We start from the raw sequence: 22,079 nt of genomic DNA on the forward strand, positions 1-22,079 counted from the left end.
TTCTGTTTACGGCAGTGCTCAACAGCTTTACGTCAGATGAACAGAATGTTTCGACATTTATAGTAAAGTCTTCCAGACAGCTTACTATGTCTTCTGAGCTTTACCTAAAGTAGAAATACTTTGTCTCTAAGTTGGTTCTGTTCTGCCGCTGACTTGTACTTCTTGTCCTTCCACTCAACAGCTTCATCTTGAAGCAATTGATAGAAGGCTTCTCGATCCTTCTTCATATTGAGCTAGTGCTTTGCTTAGAACGACTGCGTTTTGTCTTCTTGGGCCGTGAGGTCTTGATCTGTTGACTTGGGCTTGACTTCCTCTTATGGGCCTTTAGGCTTTTTATCTTAATGTCTTTAAATCAAATTAACTCAACATTGAACAAACACATTAGTGTGAATAAATCAAAGCATTTAAATTTAATGTGTTAGAATATTTTTATCATTTACATAAATAATTTTGTCAAATCAAAATCATGTGGAAAGGTGTTTCAACATAAGTTGTCTTGGATAAGCAAGGAATAGACATGCACGAATAAGTTGTCTACTTGTTATAGCATGTTCACTTGAATATACATATGTCTACTTGAATAAGTTGTCTACTTGTTATATCATGTTAGACATACTCTTAAAGCTGAAAATGTTATGAACTCAACTGACTCATTTTTATTTGAACATGAGTTATGCTGATAAGTAAGGATTCTGAATGCAATTCGTTTATGAAGCATGTATTAAAGGGTAAATTTAGGCTAATTATAAGATATATTTTGATTAGATAGAATATACATATACATACGAACTGAATAACAAGATCTACATAAAGGGTTATGTATGTGCATTGGTCATACTCTTACTATGTTCCTTTCCACTCGGTTTGATATCGTAACAACAACATTAAACATGGTGATAGGTGTTGGTCCCTTGTAAGGTTGCAAGTATAGTTCCAAGGGGGGGTTAGGAACTATTTAAACTTTTTCGAAATTAGGGCAGACTTCTTTTTCTAAGAAAAAAGGTTTTAACAGCGGCGCTGAGTAAACAGCAAGATACTGGCTTAGTCAACTGGTGACTAGGTCAGTTTCTTAGCTTGAGTCAGGAGATAGCACTTAGAGTCTATTCCTGAGCTCAGATGTTTAACGCGCACAACTCAACTTGACCTCTTTACTTGGTCAGTTTTTGGTTAATTTAAGCAAGCAATATATATAAGGAGTTAAAGGTAAGAAATACTTTACTCATCAAATTTATCCAGGTTCGGCTTCTTCTAAGCGTACGTCCTGTCCCCGGAACACGTTCCGAGATTTCGAATCCTCTACTGAGCTCTTTAAAGGTAGAGCCTCAAACCCTTTACAATCTTAGCAACTGAGTATAACAAGAGTACCTTCCTCTATACCTCTACTCAATCCTAATCTCTTGCTGAGTACTATAACCGAGTACTCGGCCTCTCCTTTCTATCTCTAGAAATGATAAGTGTTTTGTCCTATACAAAGATTTGCTAAGTTACTTTAGACGATTGAAATAATCACTCTAGACTTTTACACAAATGTATGAATTGTAGTGTAAGATTTGCTTTGCTTCTTGATTGCAGAACTTGTGTAGAAATTTGGTCAGCGTAACTGCTTGATCAAGTTCTGTGTTGAGTGAAGTTTCTGATGGCACTATTTATAGAGACGTCTGGGCATCGGTCATTTCGAATTTCGAAATAACCGTTGGAGGGAAACGGCTACATGTCGTTGTCATCCTGACTTGCTCAGAGCTCTCAGCCAATCAGATTCACGTATCTTCTGTCCTCGGTAAGCTCAGCAGACTGTTCCTCCTTTTATGGTAAATTCAACTAGACAGCATACTGTGTCGTCTGAACTTTACCCAAAGTAGAAATACTTTGTTTGGAGGTTTTCATATGCCAGCTGCTGTCTTGTACGCTTTGTCGAGACTACTCAGCAGCTTCATCTTGAAGTTGTTCCCGAAGGTCTTCTAGATCCTTCTCATGCTGAGTTGCGTTTTACCCAAAGCGACAGCGTTTTAAAAACACGTGCCGAGTTGTACTGAGTTGTTTGACTTGGGCCTTGGCTTCCGTATTGGGCTTGGGCCTTTTAATTCTTATGTCTCATAAACAAATTTAACTCAACATTGAACAAACACATTAGTAGAATAAATCAAAGCAATTAAACTTAGTGTGTTTAGAATATGTATTTTAAATTATACTTAAACAATTTTGCCAAATCAAAATTATGTGGAAAGGTGTTTCAACAATATGTTTATCATGCATTCAACACAAATAGAGTCCCTTGTTTTGACAGCATCATAAACCTCATTACCAAGTTCAGAGTACCATGAGTACAACCCAAGTGGAAGGAGCATTGTAAAAGAGTCAGTTTAGTCTACTTGCACATACATACAAACTGAATAGCAAAGCTCTACGTTATATTGCAAAAGGGGGGATGAGTGTTGCCTTTCAATTGTAATTGATGGTCCAAAGCTCCTTAGTTGTTCTGACTAGTGAAAGGAAATTTGGAATTGGAATGAGAACCACATTTGGAGCTCACATTGCCTTTCGATTCTCCTTTCACTTAGTCAAGACAGCTTAGGAGATTTGAATACCTTTCATATTCAGCACAAACAGAGTCCCTTGTGGTGACAGCATCATAACCCTCATTGCCAAGTTCAGAGTACAATGAGTACAACCCAAGTGGAAGGAGCAAAAAGGTCAGTTTAGGAGCACAAAGCTCTACGTTATATTACAAAAGGGGGAGAATTAAAGGTCCAAATCTCCATAACTATTTTGAGTGGAGAAAGGAAATTTCGAATTGGAATGAGAACCACATTTGGAGCTCGCATTGCCTTTCGATTCTCCTTTCCCTCACTCAAGATAGTTTAGGAGATTTGGACACCCTCATATCCACTTTGCATACTCCTCAGTCCATATCCGGGCGATCCCCTCATACTCTTCCCTATTGTTGCGGTATTGCTCAGCAACTGCTTCTTACCCAGGATATGGCTCCTCAATGTGGGGCTGTAGAAGTAGATCATATAAGTGCCACAGACACTACAAAATGCATAGAATAATTAGAACAAAAATATAATGTTGTATTTTTATCAAAAGAAATAGATAAATGGTTGCATTATACTGTGGCAGTGGAAAAGCAATGGTTATTAAGGATACGGGGAAGTTGAATCAACCTTTGAGGATCCACGTTAGGATGATATATCCTATTCTAGAAGCAAAACTGAGAATAAGAGGAGAGATTTATTAGTGTATGTTTCATGTAGGTGATTATATTTTACTGATATGAGTTAATATTTACTCTTGGAAGACTGTCTGGGAAATCCGGAGGGTAGCTGACTCTGATTTCAAATACACCTCTTTCATATCGGGTGTATTGGGGGTCTTTCATTCTGATCGACCATTTGAAGAAGTTACCATTGAGAGGACATGTACGTTATCATCCAAGAAGAGACATTAGAAATACACAGAAGAAACCAAGAAGAGTACAGAACAACTATGGATTGACATTACGTACCATCTATAGCCAGAAGCCACTCTGGGTTCTCCATGTACAATTTCTCCAAGTCGGCAATTATGTCGTGTGGAGTTTCAATAAGGGGATCCATAGTGATATGATTGTGGTAAGTGAAAGGCCGTAAAAGGGGAAGAGTCACGTAATTACTACTGAGTTTAGAGATGTGTGTAATATTAATGACTTGCTTGGCTTTTGCAGATACCAAGACCTTTAGGATTATAGGCCTAATTATTACTCCAAGATATGGATTGACTTATGGAAGATTGGTTATTTTTTGTGTGTTTTAATTCAGAAATGTATTGGTTATTGAATATATGGATTTGACGTTATAGGCACAAATGTAAACATATTATGAGTATTGGTCTCCATTAAAATTAAAACCATTGATATACAGAATTTCATCTTCATATTTTAGAATGTTTCTGTATTCAGGTATAAAAACCAGAAATTCAAACGAAAAAGAAGGCATAAAGTGACATCTTAATTTTTAAAAATGTCATCTAAACAGCGATAAAAATACATTAGAATAAAAGTATCTGCCATATGAAAAAAATCATTTGACATGATTGATTAAGACATGTGCCATCTAAACAGGCTATAACGGCAGAAATTATTATACGAACTGTCATCTCAAATTAAATATGCCAATTTCCCACAACCTCACCAACGGTTTTAATTGTTAGAATGTCATGTGATGACATTAAAGGTGACAGCAGTAATAAATAAGCTGCATTGTAACAAGGGTAAGATGACATTAAACAAATAGGCTAATGTCATGTGTGATGACGAAACATGACAAAACCTGACCGTCGTGTGAAGGTACACTAAACGGCAGCGAGTCCCGTGATAGATTTATATCTCGCGAGACGATGGTTTTTAATTGTCGTCTGAATAGGGTTTTGGCGTAGTGAAAGTTGTTTAGAGCATGAAACTATAATTTTTTATTTTCCAAATCATCATTAATCACTTTCCGTCTTTTAACCAAATAAAACGTAAATAATTTTAAAATAAAAAATATTCAAGAATTAAAGTTTCTTAGAATATAATTTCAATCAACTGTACTATAAAAGATTACTTATTATTGGAGTGGTCATTTTGATCAACTATTACTAAAGTTTAGTACTATAATGCTTGATTTTGATGTTTATGCGTGTAATTTATCCATAATGCTTTCAATAAAAGTTAAATATAGTATAGAAGCAGCCGTTATTAGAAAAAAGAATGGCATAGAGCGATGTGAAAGCTGGTAGACAGAAAGAAGATAAATAACACAAAGACAAGACAAGAAACAACAAATATACATACTGTTTCATTTCATATATATGTAGTATAAATGAAAACATTTTATTCCAATATATATATATATGTATATAGTAGTAGTCACACTATCCTTAGTGTGCATGGGATATTAATTAATTTTTTGTTAGATAGATAAGAAAAGAAAGAATTTAAGGGCACTTGGGTCTGCCACCATGGGTCTTCATGTTAGCATAGCAAGGACAGACATCTTGATTGCCAGAAGTACCAGGAGGCACGCAGTTGCACCTCTCGCAGCAAGTGTTGCATGCCCTTATGCACATTTTCTGCCTTGATGCTTTGCTGCATCTGTACTCACATTTCCCACTGCAATCTGATTCACATAACAATATTTATTCAATTCACAACAACAAACACCAGTGGGCAGAGACAGGATTTTATATACGGGAATATTAAAAAAAATTGAGGATGAAGAGGTTTAAAACCTCCTATGATAAAACATCCATACCCACTCAACCATTTCAAAATGTTGAAATTATCCTACAAAAATGCCAACATAAACTAAAATTAGGGGCTATCATATACCAAACCGTCGGCCGGGGGCCGTAGCCCTGGCCGGATCCGCCTCTGACAAACACTACTTCAGAATAAGATGCATTTACTTACCTATTGTTGCAGCAGCTTCAACAACATTCAGCTCATTTATAAGCAGATGGAAGCAAATCAGTGCAAAAAACAAGAGATTCATCTTCATATTAGCCATCTTGATCTTTCCAACACAATAATACAATTTATTTCCTTCAATCTGTTTTCCTATTTATACTAGTCAATGAATAAACAACTTGCTTTCTCTTATTAATCCTTTTCCGCAGGTGACCTGTGACTAAGTCTATTGTCATTGCCTTTTTCTTCTTTGAATTATTTTCTGATCTGTATATTTTTTTATTTGTATTTTCTAAATCTGAAAGCTACCTCAGTTTTAATTTTAATTTCTTACTCAATCCTAAATATGTATTGCTACCTTTTATTTCATTAGTCGAGTTGATTGGTGATGTTTAAAAATATTATTATTAGTATCACACGCAAATGTTCTTTTACTTAAAACATGTACATGTACAATAGGAGCTCACTCTATATTAAAATTTCAACCATGTACAGTACTATTGTCAAGATTTAAATAATTGACTGATTATATGTCATATATATAACTTGACTCAAACCTTAACTCATAGGTAATGCACACAAATATCTTTTGTGATCATCTTTTACAATTTTTACTAGTGTAAAACTCATAGCTCAATTGTAACGACCCGGTCCAGAGTGGGTGGCGCTGGGGTAGAAGGCATGAGCAAGGAGGGGCCCTAAGGGATGACGATAGGGGCAAGGATGAACTGAATCCCACATCGGAAATGGAGAGGGAGTGATTGGGGCTTATTAGTAATGTGTGAATCCAATACATGCAGACGTGTTTTAAAGCTATGAGGCCCAATGTGTTGGATTTGGGCCAGAGCAGACAATATCTACATGGTATTGAGCAGGTTGATACATCAACTCTCCATGACTTCAATTTGTCGCGCTCAACTCTCTCCAATATCAACTTAATGCTTGTCACACTTGTCTCCCCCAAACTACAACTCTTTGTACCCATCTCGAATAACTTACATTCAAAGAGAAGGTGGACTTCCAGATGCGGCAAATAAGTTGAACCTAGGAAGTTCACATTAGGAAAAGGGGCCCAAGCCCATCTACATCAGGCCAACCAGTCAAAGAATTGACTCAGACTCGAAGGGAAAATAGGTCTTTTTCGGCCAAACCCTATAAATATGGGGCTCTTGGCACTCAAAAGGGGATCCATAGCTCTTTTTCTCACTTATCTCTCTACTTCATTTTTCTATACTAACTTGACCATCAGTGTACGTAGAGGACCACTCCCGATATAGGTCTGGACAAATTTCAGACATTCGAATAGAGATATCAACTTTTCATCATTTGGTGCGATGAGCGTGGATGAGAACACCCCCGAACTTTTTGCTCCATTTTCAGTAGAAGAATGGAATCACGATGGAAACTACTCCCCAGAGTCACCCCTACTAAGGAGATCCTTGGAACTAATAGGCAGAAACAAGACAAAGAAAACCTTATCGCCCTATAGAATTTGGAGGAACGTGTCTTTGTCGAGGCAGACTCAGATGAAACTAGAAACCCTGATATGAAGCAAACAGAAACCCTCTAAGACTTCCAAACGGTGCAAGCTCCATACATCGAGACACATTGCTAGATAATAGAAACTCAAAGGATATTCAGGAGGAAAATTGAAAGCTATGATAATTCCTCCAAGCCAAAAACTCACCCATATAAGAAGCACCATCGGTAGAACCAGACCGTCGGGCCAAATGTAATGACGAACTCTCTATGGGATGCCATTCCTTATGTGGGCATGCTACTTTGGGCGCTCACCGAGTGCCCAAGACCATAGAGGAGGCATCCGTAGAAAAGAAGCAGGCTTGAGAGGCATAGTTTCAAATGTTCCTAGACAAAAAAGGTTCTAAGCGAGGCTATTGAGGGAAAGATCACGTCTAATAAGACCCCCTAGCCCAGTGAATCATCGAGTCTAGCTTTCCGAAGAACTGGAAAAACCTCAAATTTCTACGTATACAGGTATTGATGACCCAATGAACATTGCACCACTTTCATGAGCATGATCAACTTGTACTTTAAGAAAGATCATGTGATGTGTAAGGTCTTCTTAACAACCTTGATTATTGTGGCCCAAGAATGGTACCGAGGACTAGAGTCAAAGTCCATTGATTCCTTTAACCTCTTGAAAGACCTTTTTGTGGCTAGTTCATAGGGGTTGTGAAAGATACGAAGATAAGCTCCAACCTCAACGACGTCTACCAATGCACTGTCGATCCTTTGAGAAGCTACCTCGCCCGCTTCCACCATATTTCCTCACAAGTAAAATCATTGAATCTAAAGGTAGCCATTGACTCCCTCACTAAAAAAACCACATGTGAACCCCTCAACAGAAGTTATATATCAATCTCCCCCAGTCTCTCCAACAGAAGTTAGCGGTCAGACAAAGCTTCATTTATTACCATGAAAGCATGAGACCGATGGATTATGTAGAAACGAGATGTGCCAAGCAGTCCATTACTTTGAGGATTCATGACCATCACAACACCAAGAGCCTCCCACCAATCCATACCGACCCTATTTGTCATCGAAGATTTCCAAACAGGCTCTGAAGTTCAGATTGGAAAGGACAAGTACTGCAAGTACCATAAACGGGAGGGGCAAAACACAGACAAATGCAAACACTTCTCTAAGGAAGTTGAAAAACTGCTTTTATAGGGCCCATGAACAAGAACGGGTCTCCAATAAAAGGAAACTTAAGATGAGCGGGAATTAACCTTTCATATGGATTGGAAGAAAATTTTTGTGATACCAAAAGGAGGTACAAGTCATTAGGGAAAGAGCCCCCGTATATATAAAAGATTCACCCCGCAAAAAATAAACTAAAGGGACTAATTGACGAGTCCCCCCCCCCAATCAATTAACCATCCTTTATGCACTCCCAGAGCGAGGCCCTAATCCCCTCCCTCCCCACTAAGATCCTTGTTGACACAAGCAGCTTGGTGAATGACGGTTGCCGAATCCACCAAAAATAATTAATACTTCACAGACCTAGTTACAGGCTTGCACAAGGGTAAGTAAAGGTCGTACCCAAAGGATTAATACTGATCTAATCATAAATATAACCAAGCAATTAACAAAAAGTAAATAGGGGGAGTTTGAATAGGTTGATTTACTAAATTAGCAAAAGTAATCAAAATAGAATTTGGATTGAATGTAAATATTAAATAAGACTTCAGTTAAGGGATCCTCAGGCAAAGATTTCAGTTAGTCTTGATCATTGACGGAAAAGATTATTCATCCAAATCAAGTATCGGATTAGTTTGGGATATTCTTCTGTATTACTGAATTAGCTAAGTAAGACTATAACTAATCCTTAATTAACGAATAATCTCACCTCAGCGGCTAAGATTCAACCCGTTAACAGCATTATGAAATAGAAGAACCTAATCTAAGCCAACCGATTCTCAGCTATATCGATTCAGAAACCTAATTAATTATTCACTTGATATGATAAAATTGAACCTTGATGTATTAATGTCACGTGGAGGAATTTCAGATGTCAATCTGATTTTGTCTTCGAATACATTCCAAGATTCGATTTTATGTTCTCAATTACCACTTGCTTTGATTCAACTAAACAATGACTCGTTGATTATATAGTTTAACCAAATAGTTGTATGTCAATTTATTCAATGAATAATAGGTTGTTATCATTCAAATGTAAACTAATAATTGGGGTGAAATCCCTAAGCACAGTGAATAAGTAAATGATACGAATAAAGAAGAATGACAGAAGTAGAACGATCTCACAGAACTTGAAGAATCCTACCTTTGAATTAACCCTTAACCAAAAATAAGGATTTAGCTATGAATAGCCATGAAGAACAATCTGTATCTATTTTCAAGAGAGAACAAATGATTACTGAAAAATAAAAATCTAAAAAGAACTTTTTTTTTCCAATAACGTAAATCAGGCTTTTTGTAGAAAAAAGCCTCTCCTAAAAATTAGCTAACAAAAATAGTTTGTTTTAAACACAATCAAGATATTTTCTAATATGTCATGTCTCCTAATTTTGTGCATGCTTAGTCATTCCCAACTGTCCAGGTTCATTCTTGATAGAATAAGGGAGAGTCTTGATCAATTCTGGAATCTGCAATTCCCGAAATCCTTAGTCTTGGGCAAGACTAACTTTATCTTCGTTTCAGCTCCTCCGAATCAGCTCCAAATTTCCTTTTAGTCCAAATTTGTTTCAACTTAAGTCCAATTCTGCTTCTTTTAATCATTTGAGTCCTATGGAGATAAATCATACCAAAACAAGCAATAACACCCAAAATAACACTAAATCAATTAAATAACCTAGCAATAAAGTGGACATTAGCACTAAAGTGGACATTTGAACGTTGAATTGGACACTTATCAGTGAACCTCGTCTCTTGGTTTGCTCTATCATGGTTGAAATTCAAAAAAAAAGTCTAGGAGAAGGAAATTTTCCCCTAGTGCGTTTATTCGACATAGATGTATTAGTCTTGGGACTCATCTTGCTCCCGTTCATCTTTGAGAAAGAGCTGAACTTGGTCAAAGTCCAGGCCGAGTGGGTCATGGTACATATATTGTTGGCTTACAATTCCATCATGGGGAGATCACTCATTTCAAGAATCTTCACCACCATCGACATCGGCAACCTCACATTCACTCTCCCTAGCACTTAAGGGCCCTCACTACAACGGAAGACAGATAATTAGTAGGGCGATATAGTGGACCTCAACCACATCCAAAAAATTATATTGGTGATTGAAAAATTGGGAGCCTTAATGATCTCTATGGGTACACACCTCACCCTCTAGAACCACTAAAGACTTTTGCCTGAACAATGACCACATCTGAAGATGGGGACACAACTATTCCCGACCCTGGAACACAACATCAAAGGAGTCCTGGCTGAGCATGTCGATGTCTTTGTGTGGACCACCTATAACATCATTGGGCTCTCATCCAACCACACCACACACCGATTGGACATCAAATCCTCATAAGTTTTGGCCATGCAAAAGAAGCACCTCTACTATAGGGACAATCAATAAGCAATCAAGGCGGAAATAGACAAACTAATAGATGTAGTTTTCAATAAAGAAATGCATTACCCCATTTTGGCTCTCAAATGCATGGCTTGTAAAGAATAGCAATGGGAAATACCACATGTGTGTGGATTTTAGTGGCCTTAATTAAGATTGTCTCAATTATTGTTATCCACTACCCAAATATCGACTAGTTATTCGACCAGGCAAATGATCGCAAAATTATGTCTGTTTTTTACACAATCGCGAGATATTAGCAAATCCTAATGCACCCAAGTATAATTTATGCCCTCGATAGAATAATGTTATGATCTCCCCAAGTACAATCCTACGAGATACCACTAACAAGCATGCACTTAGGGATGCAACTGAGAGCATCAAATAATATAACTTCAATTCCATCCTCATCGTTATCTCCTACAAACAGAAGGTCGCCCAATACTATAACTAATGCATCCCTGCTCGACCGTTCAAAGTCAGTGATATGGTCTTACGCGACACCACAACATCAAAATCACTATTAAAAAAGATAAAGTTGGGAAAGAATAAAAAGGTCCTTATCTTGTCTCAAAAACCATAGAAAGGTCTTTATAGTAAACACGGTCTACATATTTTCCTGTCTAATAGGTGTTGGGGTTTTGTGTCATATAGTCAATTGTTGCAGGATACAAACTTATTGTAAATGAATTGTTCTTTATATCATTTGTTTTAATGAGATATATGTTTTATAACTATATAAAGGCAATCCCTTTTAAGCACTAAATAAAGTCTAATAAAAGGAAATCCGTAAGTTTGTTTAAAGTGATTATAAAGTGTTCATACAAGCATGAAGTGAGACAAAACTTTATAATAAACTAATAAACTTAAAACCACCCCAAGTCAAGTGATATATTTAGGATTGATATATCACAGTTGAGACTTGTATGTAACAATGTCTTCTGTCCGACAGAAAGCTGATCTCACAAGCTTCACATATATAGATATCTGGACAGTTACATAGATCCGGTGCAACGTTGTTCATTAGGATTGGGGATCCGATTTGAGATAACAGGATGGGTAGAGTCATCCTTGTCAACTGTTCATCTCATTGGTATTAATAGGTATAACTAATCCTCAGACTCAAAGGAATGTTAATTGGTCATCCTGAATTACTGAATGTGAGACTTTGATCATGTGGTCCCACGATCCTTAACAGAGATGACTCTAGGGTGTGAACTGCAAAGGTTGGGTGTCACAGGAAGTAATTTCAGGGTAGTTATACATTGGATTGAGCATTTATCACTCCCGATTAATGGGAGATACATCCAAGGATCGCTTGTGGAAGACTCGACTCTAAACCCTTGCAAGGTGATAGCTTAAGAGTAGAAATTCGGATTTCACTTAACCTATCTTTTTGAGTTGACTCGGCCAATAACAAGTAAAACGAACGTCTCGCTATATGTGACTTGACATTACCCATAGTCATAAGATTCAGTTCAAGGATGTAGTTGATAAAGGATCGTATTATACCGTAACTAATACGGAAGGGTTAACGACAGAATCAACCTGTCTTCTTAACGGACTCTGGGGGAATGATTACGGACTTGCCAATAACATACTCTGTACATCATTCCGTTATGCAAGGGATTAAATATAATTCTTGAAGAAATTAATTTAATAGGTTGCATACGGCCAGAAGTAGTAAGGACCTAATGGATCACACATAAGACTTGGAACCAAAAGAGAGATGGATATGATTAATAGATGGAAGCCCAATTGAGCCCAGTAAGGCCCATTTATATAGAGGGAGCCGAAATTTATATATAGAAATAAGGAATTATTTTAATTCCATTAATCCTAATTTGATTAGGTTTGTGAATTAAATTAATTAAGAGATAATTAAGTTAGGAGTTTTAATTAGATTAATATACTCCTATTATTATCCAATTAGGTTATTTATTATTATCCTAAATGTATTTGATATATTATAAGATAATAATTAGGAATCCTATTCCGAATGAAATTCCTATTAAGTAACCTATTCCTATCTAACTAGGGTTTAGATACAAGCGACTATTTCGAAATTGCTTAAGAGAGAGAGAAAAGAATTCTATTCCCAAGTTCGTGAACAAGAATTTATACGGCATTCCATCGATTGATTAATCTTATTCATCCCTCTTTCTCTTTGATCTTGTGTTGGTTTATTAGAGGCAATCTATTTTGGTTGCATCTCATAAGGGTTGATTCTAACTTAATCTCACTGTGTTCACGAAAGAAGGAAAAACAATCAAAAGGGAGAAATTCGTTTTTCTTCGCCTACATCAGGTCAGTTCACTATTTCGAGGATTCCCGGAGATTGAACCGTCGGATCGTCGCGATTTTTGGACAGTAGTTTCTAGACATATTCTTCCACGTTTCCACCGAAGGGATTGTCGTTCGGAGGTCTGGAAGGTCTGTTTCGGATAGGGGCAGATTGGTAAACAGTTTACATCTCCTTTGAAGTTGTGGGCACTTCGTTTGCAACGGTAGATTCATCATCGAAAGGTATTTCTTCTTATCCCTCTTTATATGAAATAACGATTAACGGATCCTATGGTTAAAAGGAAGTAGGCTAAAATTTTTTTTTATATTTCCGCTGCTATACCTTAGCCTTAATTTCCTTCAGTGGTATCAGAGCCATCGTTAAATCCGTTATTTCATATATGAAAATATAGAAGTTTTCAATAGGATTGAATAAATATTTATGGTTAGGATTAATTGATAAATAGTATTGATTGATTAATTCTAAAGATAAATAAAGTTTTGATTAATTGTTAATTAAAACTGATTATGCTTATGTTCCTAATTATTTCGGTTGATAATCATTATAACAAAATCTATTAGTTTTATAGTTAGGTTGATAAAATTAGTTTTATTAATTCTAAATGATAAAACGGAAATCTATTGTAGATTATCCTATTTCTGAAAACCGTTTTAAATTTGTTTTAGAATGTTTTCAGAAATTAATAGTTTTCTGTTTTGATTATCGAATGAATAATTCGTTTAAATGTTTGTTTTTACCAATATGTAAATCAAAGTGTTAAATGAATTAAAATCAAAATAAATGGGACGAGCATAATCAACGTTTTATATGGTTATATTAATCTAAGGATTAATATAAAGATACAAAACGATTAGAAGTAAAATTGGATGAAAGTTAATTTGACGAGTTAATGTGATTAACCTAAATATTACATAAGCCGATTATGTAATCAACCAATTAAATTTATTTAATTGAGTCTATGCATGTTTGGAGTTATGGACATATTTGGACTCTCTTTTAGTCTTTTGGTATTTTTGAAATAGGGTCTGCGCGTCCTGCCTTTCTACTATCTATTGTAATTTCTCCTCTCATCTGATTCCCTTCAATTCAATTGAAGTTTTCTTATAGTAGTATAAAAATTAATATGTAATTTCAAGGCGTCATGGAGAAGACGGAGGACCTAAAGAGAAATATGTAATAGTTAGTATTTCTTTAGGTTTGGCCTTTTATTCCGTCTCTGGCTCGACGGAATAATTTAGATGATATGTCCATAACGCCAATGTATGTGAATGTATGTATGTCTGATGTATGCTAAAGCAAATCAAGACTAAGTTAGATTATGAGACTTAAATAAAATCCCTTGTTAAAAAGTTAAGTAAATAAGCAAGTTATTAAAATCGGTTGCCCCTCCCTAATATTATAATTCAGCCGGCAGTACTGGGGGCCTTTGGGTTGTTGGCTAAAGTCAAGCTCGGGGTCTTATGGTAACACCTGGATTATCGAAAATCGTTCTTTCATGAATATGGGGTAATACTTAAATTAGATTATGATAATTGGATGAGCAAACTCATGTTGTCATAAACTAATGGGCAAAATGGTTGGGATTAATATGAATGACATATTAGTTACTAATGTGGTTAGTAACCCAATAACCTAGGAATCACATTCGAGATGTGATTGATTGTATGAATCTACCTAACAAATGGGACTAGCTTGTTGGCTAAAGTCAAGGCGAAATCTCAGGAGTTAGGATCCTAGCTCACTAAAGGATTTGTGAAATTCTTCGAATTAATATGGAGGGTTATTAATTTGGAAAAATAGTGGGAGCAATCTGAAATAAATTAAAAGGCCTATAATTTTAGATTCTTATACTTTAAAGCAAATGAATAACATACGTCTACTCTTTCTCACTCTCAAGTTTAATTAAACACTCTTAAAATCATGACTAACACCAATCTGCAAAATATACTTACCGATAATAAGTTGAATAGTTCAAACTTCACCGACTGTTTTCGTAACCTCAAAATCGTTTTGAAGTTCGATAAAAATAGGGTATGTATTTGATACATCGATACCCCCTATCCCTGAGGATGATGCTCCCAATCGATGCTTATTAGAAGCACAAGGCTGATGACGATCATGCCGGATGCATCATACTTGCATCGATGACATCGGAATTACAAAGGCAACTATGCATGTTCCATCATCATGCACCTAAAGGAATTGTTTGGGAAACAGACCAGGTGCGAACGCTACGAGATATCCAAGATGCTATATCGTAGTAGGATGCAAGAGGGCACATCTGTCATGACACATTGTGTCAAGATGATTGGCTACATTACCAAACTTTCTAATATTGGATTTGCGATGGATAACGAATTGAGCATAGACTTAATTCTTCAATCCCTCCTAGAGAGTTATTCACAGTTCATTATGAACTATCAGATGAATGACTTGCAAACCTCTTTTGAAGAGCTTGCAAATATGCTCAAGTCAGTTGAGCCCAATATAAAGAAAGGTAAGAAAGCCGTTCCCAACAAAACTAAGGGAAAGGAAGTGAAGAAGCCCAAAGGAGAGTGCCACTTCTGTGGTGAAGAAAGGCATTGGAAAAGAAACTGTTTGGTGTACCTAGCTACCCTCAAAGAAGGGAAAAAACCGGTACTCCAACATCTGGTATGTTCTATATTTCGATAAAGAACAAACATTGCGATTTTTATAGAGATGGGATTTTCTATTTTTCAGGAATATCACAAAATGGGATTTATGTGTTAGATTTCTGCTTTCGCAATTGATACCAAAAGACATAAGCTAGATAATTCAACTTGCTTGTGGGATTGTCATATAAACAAGAGACGCATACTAAAAGCTACATTCAGATGGGCTTATAGATCCAATCGATTCTGAATCATTGGAAACATGCGAATCGTGTTTAAAAGGTAAGATGACAAAGACACCCTTTAGCAATAAAGGTGAGCGTGTATAGACACTCTAGGACTCATTCATTCAGATGTATGTGGTCCTATGTCAGTCCAAGCAATAGGAGGATTCAGATACTTCATTAGCTTCATAGATGATCATACTCGCTATGGTTATATCTACTTGATGAGGCAAAAATCAGAAGCTTTTGACAAGTTCAAATGCTTCAAGAATGAAGTGGAAAATCAATTAGGAAAGAAAATAAAAACACTTCGATCTGATCGAGGTGGCGAATATCTTTCTGATGATTTTCTGAATTATCTAACTGAATGTGGGATATGCTCACAATGGACACCTCCCTATACACCACAACACAATGGTGTATCCGAGAGGAGAAACCGTACCCTATTAGATATGGTACGATCTATGATGAGCATGGCCTTACTTCCAAAGACGTTCTAGAGCTATGCCTTAAAAACTGCCCTCTTCACCCTGAACCGAGTACCAACCAAATCCGCTGTTTCCACACCATATGAATTGTTCGTTGGTAAGAAACTCGTGTTCTCGTTCATGAGAGTATGGGGTTGTTCAGCATATGTCAAACGCGTTGCGTCCGACAAATTAGATTCTAAATCTGATAAATGTTTCTTCATTGGATATCCTATGGAAACCATAGGGTATTACTTCTATCATCCAGATGATCAGAAAGTAATAGTATCCAAACACGCAACCTTCTTAGAGAAAGAGTTTCTCGAAGAAACACAAAAGGGAAGCGTGATTGAACTCGACGAAGTTCAAGAGGAAGAAACAACGACTGAAACAACAAAAGCGGTTGAGGTACCCGAAGAAGTCCCATTAGATGAGACTCCAGTGGCACCTATTCGTAGATCACGAAGAGTTCGTGAACTCCCAGTTAGATATGGTTTTCTAGTGGGAGATGATGACGAGGTTCCCGTGTTAGACAACGAACCCGAAAACTACGAAGAGGCTCTTAATAGTCCAGATTCTAAAGCATGGCTTGAGGCCATGGATTCCATGTATACTAACCAAGTTTGGACTTTGGTTGATCCACCCGAAGGGATAAAACCCATAGGGTGCAGATGCATCTTCAAAAAGAAGACTGACATGGATGGAAAGGTTAGCACCTACAAGGCTAGGTTGGTAGCGAAAGGATATCGTCAAAAACAAGGTGTTGATTATGACGAAACCTTCTCTCCCGTTGCTATGTCCAAATCAATCAGAATCATGCTTGCAATTGCCGCTCATCTTGATTATGAGATTTGGCAAATGGATGTGAAAACAGCTTTCCTAAACGGAAACCTGCTTGAGGATGTATACATGATGCAACCTGAAGGTTTCATATCAAAGGATGCAAATAAAGTTGGCAAACTTCAGAGATCCATTTATGGACTCAAGCAAGCATCTAGAAGCTGGAACAAGCGTTTTGACGAAACCATAAAACAATTTGGTTTCGAACAAAATTGCGAAGAAGCTTGCATTTACAAGAAAGCAAGTGGGAGCTCTATAGCATTTCTCATACTATATGTGGACGATATACTGTTAATGGGAAATGACATTGCTCTTTTACAGTCAGTGAAAATATGGTTATCCGGTAACTTCTCAATGAAAGACCTCGGTGAAGCAACCTATATACTTGGTATAAAGATCTATAGGGATAGATCACGTAGACTGCTTGGTCTTTCACAGGCTACATACATTGAAAAGGTGCTAAATCGGTTTAGCATGCTTGAATCGAAACGAGGTAACTTACCCATGGTACATGGAGTAAAGTTAAACAATCATCAATGTCCTAAAACTAATGATGACAAACGACGCATGGCTGTAGTCCCGTACGCCAGCGCGATCGGTTCGATTATGTATGCTACGGTATGCACTAGACCCGACGTAGCGTTCGCGTTATTTGTAACGAGTCGTTACCAAGGGAATCCGGGAGACGAGCACTGGATTTCCGTCAAGAACATTCTTAAGTACTTGAGAAGAACTAAAGATATGTTTCTAGTGTACGGAGAAGGAGATCTGAAAATACAAGGATTTTCAGACGCTAGTCATCTCACAGATGAGAATGATTTTAAATCCCAATCAGGATACCTGTTTATCCTAAATGGGGGCGCGGTCAGTTGGAAAAGTTCCAAGCAGGGAAGCGTAGCTTTCTCTACGACCGAGTCAGAGTACATCGCTGCTGCGGAAGCAGCAAAGGAAGCAGTTTGGATTAGAAAGTTCATTACAGAACTAGGTGTGGTGCCTGACATTGTCAATCCCATTACTCTGTACTGTGATAACAATGGAGTCATTGCGCAAGCAAAGGAACCACGGTCTCATAATGCATCCAAGCACTACCTAAAGCGATACCACATCATTAGAGAGATTGTGGCTAGAGGAGATGTGAGAATAGAAAGAGTACCTACAGAGGACAACGTTGGAGATCCGTTGACAAAGCCTTTAACCCAGAAAGTACATGATCATCATTTAACTTCTACTGGGATAAGTTTTAGAAACAATTGGCTTTAGTCCAAGTGGGAGTATGTTGGGGTTTTGTGTCCTATAGTCAATTGTTGCAGGATACAAACTTATTGTAAATGAATTGTTCTTTATATCATTTGTTTTAATGAGATATATGTTTTATAACTATATAAAGGCAATCCCTTTTAAGCACTAAATAAAGTCTAATAAAAGGAAATCCGTAAGTTTGTTTAAAGTGATTATAAAGTGTTCATACAAGCATGAAGTGAGACAAAACTTTATAATAAACTAATAAACTTAAAACCACCCCAAGTCAAGTGATATATTTAGGATTGATATATCACAGTTGAGACTTGTATGTAACAATGTCTTCTGTCCGACAGAAAGCTGATCTCACAAGCTTCACATATATAGATATCTGGACAGTTACATAGATCCGGTGAAACGTTGTTCATTAGGATTGGGGATCCGATTTGAGATAACAGGATGGGTAGATTCATCCTTATCAACTGTTCATCTCATTGGTATTAATAGGTATAACTAATCATCAGACTCAAAGGAATGTTAATTGGTCATCCTGAATTACTGAATGTGAGACTTTAATCCTGTGGTCCCACGATCCTTAACAGAGATGACTCTGGGGTGTGAACTGCAAAGTTTGGGTGTCACAGGAAGTAATTTCAGGGTAGTTATACATTGGATTGAGCATTTATCACTCCCGATTAATGGGAGATACATCCAAGGATCGCTTGTGGAAGACTCGACTCTAAACCCTTGCAAGGTGATAGCTTAAGAGTAGAAATTCGGATTTCACTTAACCTATCTTTTTGAGTTGACTCGGCCAATAACAAGTAAAACGAACGTCTCGCTATATGTGACTTGACATTACCCATAGTCATAAGATTCAGTTCAAGGATGTAGTTGATAAAGGATCGTATTATACCGTAACTAATACGAAAGGGTTAACGACAGAATCAACCTGTCTTCTTAACGGACTCTAGGGGAATGATTACGGACTTGTCAATAACATACTCTGTACATCATTCCGTTATGCAAGGGATTAAATATAATTCTTGAAGAAATTAATTTAATAGGTTGCATACGGCCAGAAGTAGTAAGGACCTAATGGATCACACATAAGACTTGGAACCAAAAGAGAGATGGATATGATTAATAGATGGAAGCCCAATTGAGCCCAGTAAGGCCCATTTATATAGAGGGGGCCGAAATTTATATATAGTAAATAAGGAATTATTTTAATTCCATTAATCCTAATTTGATTAGGTTTATGAATTAAATTAATTAAGAGATAATTAAGTTAGGAGTTTTAATTAGATTAATATACTCCTATTATTATCCAATTAGGTTATTTATTATTATCCTACATGTATTTGATATATTATAAGATAATAATTAGGAATCCTATTCCGAATGGAATTCCTATTAAGTAACCTATTCCTATCTAACTAGGGTTTAGATACAAGCGACTATATATACCCCCTCCCTATGAGAATTTCGACTAAGCCTATATCCCTCCCCACTTGTGATTTTCGAAATTGCTTAAGAGAGAGAGAAAAGAATTCTATTCCCAAGTTCGTGAACAAGAATTCATACGGCATTCCATCGATTGATTAATCTTATTCATCCCTCTTTCTCTTTGATCTTGTGTTGGTTTATTAGAGGCAATCTATTTTGGTTGCATCTCATAAGGGTTGATTCTAACTTAATCTCACCGTGTTCACGAAAGAAGGAAAAACAATCAAAAGGGAGAAATTCGTTTTTCTTCGCCTACATCAGGTCAGTTCACTATTTCAAGAATTCCCGGAGATTGAACCGTCGGATCGTCGCGATGTTTGGACAGTAGTTTCTAGACATATTCTTCCACGTTTCCACCGAAGGGATTGTCGTTCGGAGGTCTGGAAGGTCTGTTTCGGATAGGGGCAGATTGGTAAACAGTTTACATCTCCTTTGAAGTTGTGGGCACTTCGTTTGCAACGGTAGATTGATCATCGAAAGGTATTTCTTCTTATCCCTCTTTATATGAAATAACGATTAACGGATCCTATGGTTAAAAGGAAGTATGCTAAATTTTTTTTTATATTTCCGCTGCTATACCTTAGCCTTAATTTCCTTCAATAGGGACACCCCTATATAAACACTTGGAATGTACAAACACTCAAACGATAATAAATAATAAACCAACCATGTGTATAGGGAAAATCTTATTTTATCGATGTTCTTTTATTCAATAAACGTACTCATTCAATAAAAGCCTACACACCGAACAATGTCAACATCCGATGTATGCCCCATGAATGGGGGAATCCAATGCTTAAGCTTGAATATCGACTAGTAGCAATCCCCAACGGACACCTTACGACTGCAAGTGCTAGACATACCAAATACCTACTTACCGAATGGTACCATGATTCCTTAGACATTAATCAAATATGAATGTTCGAATCATTAAGAAACTACTATGGGATGGAAAGACACCATACCCACTCCCAACAAACACCCAAAGCCTACACACGAAATGGTGTCAATACCCAGTGGGCACTCTAGGAATGTGGGCATTCCATCACTAAGTCTACATACTAGAAGGTATTATCACTTAATGGGAACCTTGAAAAAGAAAAATGCTCGAACACCAAATCCCGCACGCTAAATAATGTCACCCCTCCGGAACACCTCAACAAACCAAGGGCTTCAACTGCAACAATAACAAACAATTTACACCAATAAGGTAAACAAAAAAAAAAGCATACAAATGACCGTATTTATACCACATGGCGGGGAGTCCAAGCGACACCCTCGTAAATACTTATAATGATGACACCACCACGGTTGTCGTGATTGAAGTTATCGGGAAAAAGTAGGCATGTTAACCTTAGAGTCAATGCACACCCCCGACACTTGTCACAAAAACCATGTCCTCAACAAGCACTCCCCAAAAGGAGCCTTGTACCTACCTACCCACACTAGAACATGTGCAAACTGTCCCCGACATCAACTCATCGGGCTCATCTCTCCCAAATGACAAGTGGTCAGGCTAATCTCTCCCAAATGACAACCCGTCGTGCCATCTCTCCTCGTTTTCCTCCCCCAATCGACGAGACGACTCATATCATATAGCTCGCACTCAAAGAGGGGCGGACTTCCTGATACGTCAAATGAGTAAGAGAAGCTCAAACCATGGGAAGGGCCCAAGCCACCTAGGCCAGGCGAACCAGCCATAAAACGGCTCAGGCCCACTAGGACCTTCACAGGTCATACCCGATGAGTAAATAGGTCTTTTTTTCTCTAGACAAAGTCTATAAATATAGGACATTTGATACTCAAAAGGAGACCCAAAACTGTCTCTCTCACTTAGCTCTCTATTTCATTATCCTATTCTAACTTGGTCGTTGGAGTGTACACATGCAGGGCACCATTCTCAAAATAGGTCCGGACGAATTTTGGACAGTGCGATCTCAACTTCACATTATATATATATATATATATATATATATATATATATATTGTTATTAGAAAGGAAAATTTACGATTGAATGGTTAAAAGTCTCAGTTTACTTAAATTAAATATTTAGAATTTGAGTGCAAACTTAAAAAATTTAATTAGGATAGAATTACTACAAAAAAAAAAAAAAAAAAAATACTTGTTCTGAACTAGTAAAACTAGTTCCGTGGATAGTTAGTGGGTTTTGATGATAAGAAAATTACAGGGTTAAATACATGAATATGTAGAAAATTATAATTAAGTCATATCATTAAATTTAATTTTTAATATGTCATTATTTTCTATATATTATGATTTTACGTCTTAATTTAAAAATTCTAAACCTCAATTCATAAATTATAAACCCTAAAAAATATATTCTAGACTTTTAATTTATAAATTTCAATCCTTAAAATATATTAAAA

The 22,079-nt window shown here is 36.9% G+C and overlaps 1 protein-coding gene across 1 annotated transcript; it reads right to left on the reverse strand.

Annotated features, from left to right (window-relative positions):
• Nucleotides 1-4,792: 4,792 nt before the first annotated feature.
• Nucleotides 4,793-5,570, reverse strand: LOC136200991 (cypmaclein-like). The gene is made up of 2 exons (XM_065991518.1): nt 5,429-5,570; nt 4,793-5,135 (listed from the first exon to the last, which is right to left on the reverse strand). The coding sequence occupies exons 1-2, from the start codon at nt 5,523-5,525 to the stop codon at nt 4,954-4,956; spliced, it is 279 nt and encodes a 92-aa protein (XP_065847590.1). The 5' UTR covers nt 5,526-5,570; the 3' UTR covers nt 4,793-4,953.
• Nucleotides 5,571-22,079: the final 16,509 nt, after the last annotated feature.

This window comes from Euphorbia lathyris, chromosome 7, assembly GCF_963576675.1.
Source record: "Euphorbia lathyris chromosome 7, ddEupLath1.1, whole genome shotgun sequence".
Taxonomy (NCBI): Eukaryota; Viridiplantae; Streptophyta; class Magnoliopsida; order Malpighiales; family Euphorbiaceae; genus Euphorbia; species Euphorbia lathyris.

Bases quoted from the DNA above. Each gene is read 5' to 3' on its own strand.
- LOC136200991 (XM_065991518.1), bottom strand. From the start codon at position 5,525: ATGGCTAATATGAAGATGAATCTCTTGTTTTTTGCACTGATTTGCTTC. The intron at 5,136-5,428 runs GTAAGTAAATGC...TATGTGAATCAG, and splicing joins TGAAGCTGCTGCAACAATAG to ATTGCAGTGGGAAATGTGAG.